The following is a 10,000-nucleotide window of genomic DNA, read 5'->3' as shown; positions in this document are numbered from 1 at the left end:
CTGAGCCATCTCACCAGCCCTGTCTTTATCTTTCTATCTTTCTTTTCTCCCTCCCTCCCTCCTTCCCTCCCTCCCTCCTTTCTCCAGAACTTCAGAACTAGGGACTGAAATCAAGGCCTTTTATGTGCCAAGTAAGCACCCTGCCACTGAAGTATCTGCTCAGCCTGGGGACTGTCTTAACAATTTTCACACATACACACAGACACACACACACTTTTTTGGCTGGTTTTGAGATAGTGTAATGTGTCATGTAGCCCAGGTTAGACTACATAATTAAGTATGACTTTGAACTCCTGAATCTCCCACCTCCACCCACGAGTGTTTACATTTCAGGCATATGCTATCATACCCAGCCCCCTTAACAAATCCTTACACGTTCAACACTACTGCTGATGAATGATATCCAAATTCTTTGTTTTTGTTTTTGTTTTTTTTGTTTTTTGAGGCAGGGTCTGTCGCTATAACTTTGGATCCTTAAACTCTTTGTTCCCCCGCCTCAGGTTTCTGAATTCTGGCAACACATGGACACCTTCACAGCTAACTCATTACTTGTAAGTTGGGGAGTGAAGGTCTCAAGAGCACCCTCCCCTCTGTTTCAGTCTGGAAACCCCTCAAAAGAGGTCTGGTGTGGTGGCCTCTAATCCCAGCACCCAGAAGGGAGGCAGAGGCAGGTGGTTCTCTGTGAGTTCCAGACCAGTCTGGTCTACCAAGAGAGTTCCCTGACAGCTAGGGTTATTACACAGAGAATCCTTAAAAAAACAAAAACCAAAAAACCAAACACCAAACCAAAACCAAACACAAAAACCCCAAAACAAAAAACACCAAACGAAACCAAACCCAAACCAACCAACCAAAGCTAAAAAGGCAAGCAAATGCCGCCTCCTCTAGAGCCGGAAGAGCAGGAAGGGGGAGGCATCTTGCTTCGAGCCTGAGGAAATTGATTTATGAACTTATAGCCCCCATAACTATGAGGAAGAAATGCGAATGGTTTGAAGCCACCAAACTGTGGTTCCATTGTTTGGAATGCTCTCCATTCACCCACTAGGCCTGGGCTCCAGGGGGCACTGTTGGGAGGTGGGGGAGCCTCTGGGAAGCGGGACCTAATGGTGGTCCATGTTATGGGGGTATGGAACTGTCCCTTCCTCTTTGGTGTTTTCTGGCCATGAGGCAGCCAGTTTGTCCTTCCGGAAGCCCACACCACGATGCACTATCTCACCACAGGTTCAAACTGGCAAGGCCATCTTACTACGAACTGGAACCTCTCAACCAAATACATCTCTTTGTCATCGCTGTTGCTGTGGAAATGGACGCATGCATTATAGCAGCCACAGAAACTAACCCTGCTTGGTTGAGTTTTCTCCTTTCTGAGTCTCAGCTTCCTCGGCTGTGAAATGGGTTCATGGTGTCCCAATCTCTTAGGAGGTCCGTATGGGATCCAATGCTCTGTGCTCAATCAGTGCAACCTGGGGGCTACATGCAGGGGAGTACCTGGTAGCAGGGTTCGCACAGGGGGCGCCCATCCTTCTGGTAGAATCTCTGTCCAGCCAACTGGCGGCGGCAGGTACGACAGGTGAAGCACTGGGGGTGGTACTGCCTCTTCATGGCCTCAACAGCCAGCTCTCGAGGAGACACGGGCTTGTGACAGAAACCACAGACATCTGGGGTAGGGGAGACACAGGCTGTTAGCAGCCCAGGAAGGCAGTACCCAATCCCCCAGTGTGTGTGCAGGGCCCAGCCTCAAAGGCTTCCTCAACTAATAATTGAAGAGGGTCTACAGAGCAAGAAGGGTTGCGGGGAGAAAGAAAGAGGGAGAAAGGGAGGGAAGGAGGGAGGGAGGGAGGGAGAGGGGGGGAGAGAGAGAGAGAGAGAGGAAAAGAAAGCAGAGTTGGCCTTCAGGGTCTCATCTCTGAGAGAGTGCAGGGGACTGCCAACACTCAGATGACCCTGATTATGCTATGAGAGGAGCTGAAGAAATGGATGGATCGTTGCTTAAGAACACACACTGCTTTACAGAAGACCTGAGTTCAATTCCCCCTACCCACATCAGTCAGCTGCTGTAAGTCCAGAGATTCTCTTCTGGACTCTGAGGATAATGCATCCATGTGCACACACCCACATACACATACACATACACATATACACATAATTAAAAATAAGAAAATGGGCACACACATCTTTTATCTCAGCACTCGGGAGGCAGAGGCAGGAGGATCTCTGGGTTCGAGGCCAGCCTGGTCTATAGGGTGAGTTCCAGGACAGCCAGGGCTACACAGAGAAACCTTGTCTAAGAACCAAAACCAAACAACAACAAAATTGCCATGGAGACCAGGATGGTCTCAAAGTCAGAGATTTTACCTTTGTCTTTTGAGTGCTGAGATTAAAGCAAGCACCACAATATTTCACTAAAATAAATCTTAAAAAACAAAACAAAACAAAAAACCCTAAGAGATTCTGATGTTGGGTGTGGTGGCTTACACCTGTAATCCTAGCACTCTGAAGGCTGATGAAGGAAGACAGAGTTCCAGGCTAGCCTGGGCTATACTGTAAGACTGTACCTTAAAGAAAAGAAAAAAAAAAAAAAAGGCTGTAGAGATGGCTCAGCAGTTAGGACAACTGACAGCAAATCAGAACTGGACTGGAGAGATGGCTCAGAGCACTGACTGCTCTTCCAGAGGTCGTGACTCAATTCCCAGCAACCACATCATGGTTCATAACCATCTGTAATGGGGTCCAATGCCCTCTTCTGGTCTGTCCAAAGGTAGCAACAATGTACTCACAAGAAAAAAAAAAATCTTAAAAAAAAAAAAATTCAAGCCAGGCAGTGGTGGTGCACACATTTAATCCCAGCACATGGGAGGCAGGCAGGCGGATCTCAAGGCTGGTCTATAACGTTAGTTCCAGGACAGCTGGGGCTACACACAGAGGAACCCTGTCTCAAAACAAACAAACAAATAAACAAACAAGCAAACAAACCAAACAAAACACAAAACCAACCACACAAAATTTTTGAGTGCCAAAAATGTACTGTAGTGACAATTTTGAGGTTTTGGCGTCTTTGAAAAACAGAGAAAGCCAGGCGTGGTGGTACACGCCTTTAATCCCAGCACTTGGGAGGCAGAGGCAGGCGAATTTCTGAGTTCGAGGCCAGTCTAGTCTACAGAGTGAGTTCCAGGACAGTCAGGACTACACAGAGAAATCCTGTCTCGAAAAAACAAACAAACAAACAAAAAATAAATTAAAAAAAAAAAAGAAAGAAAGAAAAACAGAGAAATAGTTGGGAACGTGTTTTCATTTTGTTCTCTGGTGCGCTTCGACTGACCAAAGCGGCTGACTCCCGATTCACTTCGAGCTCTAGCAGAGGTGTGATGTTGCCAGCTGCAGATAGTTTCTATGCTGGGAATTCTGGGAACTGTTCAGAGGGTTTATAAACACTAGGGCCCTGAGTGATAGGTTGCTGTGTGTGGTTTGTGTGGTTTATTAAGTAGTCACGCACAAGGAAGAAACAAGAAGAAACTTGGAGATCCTGACAGTGAAGATCAAACTTGCCCTGCCCGGAGGAACTCGGAGTTGCCATCCAACAGCAAGTAGTCTAACAAGAACGTTGACCCTGACTTTATTCAAAGATCTTTGTTTTGTTTCCCCCTAACCTTTTTTCTCTCTTACCTGGTATCAGGGGGTGTGAAAAGGTGGAAAGCCATGGAAGAGAGAAGAAGCCACAAAGTAGCAAAAAAGATAGCTACAATCTACCTTAAATCAAAGGATAAATAACAAACTGGCTCTGAGTAAGTGCTTAGCGGCTAAATTAAACAAAGCACACAGTGCTGTAGAACCTTCTAGCAAACAGCCAGAACCTGCTGGTGGGTATGCGTAGGCTGGGATGGCTAAGGAAGGTGATTTGACAAAAAATACAAAACTTGAAACACCAACCTTTTTATAGCTTACCTTCCTCTTCTAGGAATTTACCCCAGAAAACCCCTCACACAGTGAAATAACCTGCTAAGGTGACTCAGCTCAGTGCATTTACCGTGAGAAACCATCTACAGATCCATCAGGAGGCAGTTGTAGAACCCATCACGCCTACTTTCCTACAGTTCCTAAGGAGGACTGTCACACAGCCTTAAAGGGGGAGGGGGCGGGGCTAGGAGCCATTGCATATTCTGATGGGAAACCGGCTCAGAGACAACTTGGAAAACCAGCAATGAAAAACAGACTCAAAGCTCAAAACGCAAAATGAGAAAATTAGAAACTGGTGTGTGTGTGTGTGTGTGAGACAGAGAGAGACAGAGACAGAGAGACTGAGACAGAGACAGAGAGAGTGAGTTGAGGGTTGAGGGTGGTGGGGAGGAAGAAACAAGGTCTCACCATGTAGACCCTAGCTGGCATGGAACTTGCTATGTAGACCAGGCTGGCCTTGAACTCAGAGAACCTCCTATCTTTGCTTCACAAGTGCTAGGACTAAAGGTCTGTGCCACCATTTGGCACATGTGCTTGGCTGAATTGGTTCTTTGTTTTTGAGACAGTCTTTTGTAGCCCAGGTTAGCCCCCAACTCACTACGTAGCTGAGGATGACCTCGAACTTCTAATCCTCCTGCATCATACACCCTGGTACAAAGTAAACAAATAAAAAAATAACTAAAAAGAATTAACTTTTATTTACTGATCGGTTGTATATGCATGTATACACCTTGAGTGGAGACCAGGGAGACATCCTCTGAGAGTCTGCTCCACCAAGCGGGACTTATGGACAGAAGTGACATTACTAAGCCTTGGTGATAAGTGCCTTTACCCTCTGAGCCTTCTTGCTACATCCCCCGTGCCCCACAAAGAATTAAAAAAGTAAACCAAACAAAGAATTAAAAAAACACATCTGTAATCCTAGGATGGAGCTGAGGCAGTAGGATTGCCACAACTTTGAAGCCAGCCTGTCTACATTGTGAGTTCTAAGGCAACCAGAGCCAGCTATGGAGTGAGGTCTTGTCTCAGAAAAACAGAGAGAAAAAAATCTTTTTGGTTTTGTTTTTGATTTTTAGGAGCCGGGCGTGGTGGCGCACGCCTTTAATCCCAGCACTCGGGAGGCAGAGGCAGGCGGATTTCTGAGTTCGAGGCCAGCCTGGTCTACAAAGTGAGTTCCAGGACAGCCAGGGCTATACAGAGAAACCCTGTCTCGAAAAACCAAAAAAAAAAAAAAAAAAAAAAGAAAGAAAGAAAGGAAGGAAGGAAGGAAGGAAGGAAGGAAGGGAGAGAGAGAGAGAGAGAGAGAGAGAGAGAGAGAGAGAGAGAGAGAGAGAGAGAGAGAGAGAGAGAGAAAGGGGCTGGAGAGAAGGCTCAGTTAAGAGCATTGACTGCTCCTCTGGAGGTCCTGAGTTCAATTCCCAGCAACCACATGGTGGCTCACAACCATCTGTAATAGGGTCTGATGCCCTCTTCTGGTGTGTCTGAAGACAGCTACAGTCTACTCACATTTATAAAGTAAATAAATTTAAAAAAAGAAAAGAGGGCTGGTGAGATGGCTCAGTGGGTAAGAGCACCCGACTGCTCTTCCGAAGGTCCAGAGTTCAAATCCCAGCAACCACATGGTGGCTCACAACCATCCGTAACGAGATCTGGCGCCCTCTTCTGGAGTGTCTGAAGACAGCTACAGTGTACTTACATATAATAAATAAATAAATCTAAAAAAAAAAAAAAAAAAAAAAAAAAGAAAAGAAAATGAAAGGAAGGTAGGTTAGGGATGTAGTCCAGCTGGTCGAGTATGGATGGAGTGAGCACTGGCTTCTATCTGCAGTACCAAGCACAGTGGCACATACACGCCTGTAATCCTAGCACTCACGAGGTGAAGTAGATGGAGAAAGAGAAGGCCATCCTTGGCTACATCTCAAATTCAAGGCTAGCCTGGACTGCATGAGACCCTATCTCAAAAGCACCATCATTATCAGCAAACCAGAAGCAAGCACACGGCTGCGATGGAGATTCAGCAGTTACACACTGTATAGACAGTCCCTGTCAAGTGAGCAGGAGGGACCCTGCTCTCCCACACTTCACATGCTAAGCCCATTCTGACCCCTGAAGACCCAGAGAGCAAGCACAAAGCCATACCCGTGGACACTTCTCTCTCTGGAAGTGTGACAGGCTCTTCTGGGGGAGGAGGAAGCTCCTCTTCCAAGGGTCTGGCGTGACCAGGCGGAGGGTGGACAGATGATCCCTTTGATGGAGCCTGGGGGTGGGAGGGAGATACATATGAGGAGGTAGAAGAGAAGTCGGCTGGTGGGGACCTCACTAGATCCTCCCAGCTTGACTATTTTTCTGAGGGGGGCTCCAAGTACCATTAGTCCCATTGTACAGATGAGGAAACTGAGGCTGGAGGAGCAAAATGCCCAGCTTCTATAGCTCAACAGGAATGCTGAGCAGCAAGAGCCAGAACCTCCCTTCTCTGTGCCTGGGGCTCTCTCCACCAAAGTGACTCTTCCCAGGCTTGCTAGTCAAGGACTCTATCTTTGAACTAACTCTATCCCCAATCTCTTTTCTTTCTTTTAGTTCCAGATAGGGAGTCTCATGCGGTTGCTTAGGCCGGCCTTGAACTTACTTTGTACAAATCCCAGTTTCTACCAGCTTTGGAACTCGGAAGGGCTTTGAAGACTGATGGCCTTCAAGCGGAAGGAACCAAAGCACCTCCACCTTGGTAATTCTGGGAAGCTCCCCCAACCCCTCGGGCTGAGGAGGCTTGGGGACACTCGAAGTTTACCTGTGGCGGGGGTGGAGGTGGGGGTGGGGGCAGGTGCAGTTGCTCCAAGTCGGAAATGAGCGACTTCCCTGGTAAGACAGGAGGCTCCTCTTCTGGAAGAGGCAGGTAGGCAGAAGGGGGCGGTGGAGGAGGCGGGAGGTCTAGGTCCTCCTCATTCAGGGAAGGAGGTGGGAGAGAGCATCCTACAATGGGAAAAGGGATGGGTTGCCCAGAGTCCCACAGGGCGCAAGGCAGATCTACTCACCCAGAAGACTAAGCAGCCATGGGTAAAAGCTCAGGTCTGGCTCCAGTCCACCCTGAACTGCTGTCTCTGGCTTGCTGTGGGTCCTTAGGCAAGAGTGTCAACTCTCTGAATCTTCAATGGTTTCCTTGGAAAGTGAGCCTCAAACCCTATGGCTCTTGTCAGGGGAATGGACAGGTGATGATTTGCCTACGTTGAGCAGCTGACCCAAGGCCAGAGCTCAGATGTGATACCTCAGGGTGGTATGGCCAAGATGGTAGCCAAGGCTGAGAAAACAGCCATGAGCTGGGCCAATGGGACCCTCTTCCCTTTTGGGGGTGGGGTGGTGTTGGGCATCTCTCTACATAGCTCTGGCTGTCCAGGAACTCACTGTATAAATAAGATGGTCTCAAACTCACAGAGACCCACCTACCTCTGTGTCCTGAATGCTGGGATTAAAGTGGAATCCTGCTACCCCAGCTCCCTGATGGGGGCCTCATATGCCGCCAGTGGGATGTAAACTAGTCTAGCCACTACGGAAGTCAGCCTAGAGTTTCTCAAAACCCCAACAATTGGGGCTGGAGCGATGGCTCATCAGTTAAGAGCACTTGCTGTTCTTATGAATTAATTACTCAGGTTGGGTTCCTAACACCCACACAGTGACTCACAACTGTCTGCAGTTCAGAGAATTCAATACCCAATTCTGACTTCCAGAGCCACTAGGCATACATTCAGGCAAAACACACATATACATGAATAAAAATAAACACATCTTTCAAACAAACTAAGAGCTAGATGTGGTGGCACACACTTTTGATTCTGACACTCAGAGGCAGAAGCTGGTGGAGCTCTGTGAGTTCAAGGCCAGCCTGGTTTACAGAGAAAGTTTTGCAGGGCAGTGGTGGCCCACGCCTTTAATCCCAGCACTCGGGAGGCAGAGGTAGGCGGATTTCTGAGTTCGAGGCCAGCCTGGTCTACAGAGTGAGTTCCAGGACAGCCAGGTCTACACAGAGAAACCCTGTCTCAAAAAAAAATAAATAAAATAAATAAAAACAAACAAAAAAAACCCCAAACAATAAGATAAACAAACTAAAATCAACAACAAAAAAACTTAACAATTGGGCCAGTAATATGGCTCGGTGGGTAAAGGAGCTTGCTACCAAATCTGAGTTCCATCCCTGGAACCCCCATGGTAAAAGAATGGACTTCATACAGTCCCAGGGCATGGGCCCCCACCCTATCCTATGCACACACAATAAATAAATTAGAATAGGGGAATAAAAAGCAATAGATCGTCCATGTGACCTAGCTATACCACTCCTGGCAATTTGCCCAAAGCAAAGTGTGTGTGTGTGTGTGTGTAAGCTAAGCACACACTGTACCAACCTAGCTGCGTCTCCATAAGACAGCACACACAGACATTGCACGGGACCATCCCCTACCCGCAGCGGTCGTGTGGGCTCCCCAGGATGAGCTGATCGGGAGGAGGCCAGGCCAGGAAAGGTAGGCCCTGGTTATTGGGCACAGGCTTCTGTGTTCCTGAGGGATGAGGGGCCAGTCACCATGGCCATAGCCGTCTCCTTCTGCTGTTCAGGAACCACTGTCTCTACCAAGGGTGCCAGCTCCCTTCAAGGAGGTGACAAGGTAGGGGTGGGGCCAGGGTACGAGGCGTATCAGGAAGGGACTGATGAATTCTGCCCACGTCAAGGTACATGACAAGCACTGCCAATAGTGGCCCAGTGAGGCTGGCATGCAGGCATGGGTCTTTAATTCCAGGGTGTGGGATATAGAGCAGGTGGCTCTCTCTGAGTTCCAGGCCAGCTTGGTCTATATATTATGAATGTTTCAAACAAACAAACAAAAGAGGAAGAGGAGGAGGGAGGAGGAGGAAGAGGATGGTTGACTTAGTGGGTAAAGGGACTTGCCTGACAACCTGACCTTAATTCCATCCTTAGGACCCAAAGGATGGAGGAGGAGAACAGGCTCCTCCAAGCTGCCCTCTGACCTGTGGCATGTGTGTATGTGCGTGCACACATATACACATAAACAAAGGTGGGAGAAAGATAATGGTCATGGCAGGACAAAGGCAAAGCACAGAAAGTTCTAGATTTCCCAGAGTCAGAAGACCTAGGCTCTAGCGCCACGCCTATCCTCACTTCTCTGGGGTCAGGTGTCCTAGCCTACCGCACCGCACCGCTATCCTCCCCCCCCCCCCACTCCTTCGGGGCTGAGAGGACCTTACAGTCGGATGTGTGCTCTAGAGGGCGGTCCTGACTAAGCTGAATTGCAGAGTCATGGAGGGTTGGAGGGTTGGGGGCGTAGATGTACAAACAGCCAGCTTCTGGTCATTTCCCTACTGCTGGTCTAGGGCCAGACTCAGATGGCTGTCAGGCTCGACGTCTCACCCTCCTGGCAAAGCATTAACAGGGTGCAGGGAACTTTCAGCTCTCCTCCCGTCTCCCCCTTCTCTGACTGGTTCTCATCATGGTGCCCAAACTAGCTCGAGCTTCCAATCCTCCATCCTCAGCTTCCTGAGTGCTGGGATTGCAGGTTTGTACCACCATACCCAGGAGGAAAGGCTCGTACTGCAGTTGACCACAGTCAATCGGATAGTTCAAAATAGCTAACAGGATTGTGAATGTTCCCACAATGGAGAAATAAGTATCTGGGGCACTGGATATGCGAATTACCCTGACCTGAAGATTACATGCTGCCCACAAGCCATAACACAAGATACTGTGTCACATAAACACATACAATTACTGTGGGTCAAAAAAAAATTGTGTTTTCTGGGCTGGAGAGATGGCTCAGAGATTAAGAGCACTGGCTGCCCTTCCAAAGGTCCTAAGTTCAGTTCTCAGCAACCACATGGTGGCTCATAACCATCTGTAATGAGATCTGGTGCACTCTTCTGGCTTGCAAATGTATATACAGGCAGAATTCAGTATAAATAATAAATAAATATTTTTTAAAGATTTATTTATTTATTTATTTATTTATTATATGTAAGTACACTGTAGCTGTCTTCAGATGCACCAGAA

The 10,000-nt window shown here is 47.9% G+C and overlaps 1 protein-coding gene across 4 annotated transcripts in view; it reads right to left on the bottom strand.

The window, feature by feature from the left end:
• Fblim1 (filamin binding LIM protein 1) overlaps window positions 1–10,000 on the bottom strand; it is a 27,831-nt gene that overhangs the window by 7,022 nt on the left and 10,809 nt on the right. For all 4 annotated transcript variants that reach the window (XM_085838744.1, XM_085838745.1, XM_085838742.1 and 1 more), the window contains exons 4-6: window positions 6,740–6,921; window positions 6,094–6,211; window positions 1,489–1,658 (exon numbers count right to left, since the gene is read on the bottom strand). In XM_085838744.1, coding sequence (XP_085694870.1) covers window positions 1,489–1,658; window positions 6,094–6,211; window positions 6,740–6,921 — 470 coding nt within the window. The remainder of the gene's footprint in view (window positions 1–1,488; window positions 1,659–6,093; window positions 6,212–6,739; window positions 6,922–10,000) is intronic.

Source organism: Mus caroli, unplaced genomic scaffold, assembly GCF_978045245.1.
Source record: "Mus caroli unplaced genomic scaffold, Mus_caroli_1 scaffold_6, whole genome shotgun sequence".
Taxonomy (NCBI): Eukaryota; Metazoa; Chordata; class Mammalia; order Rodentia; family Muridae; genus Mus; species Mus caroli.
Note: the sequence above shows the minus strand (reverse complement) of the source record. Positions and strands in the feature narration are given on the sequence as shown.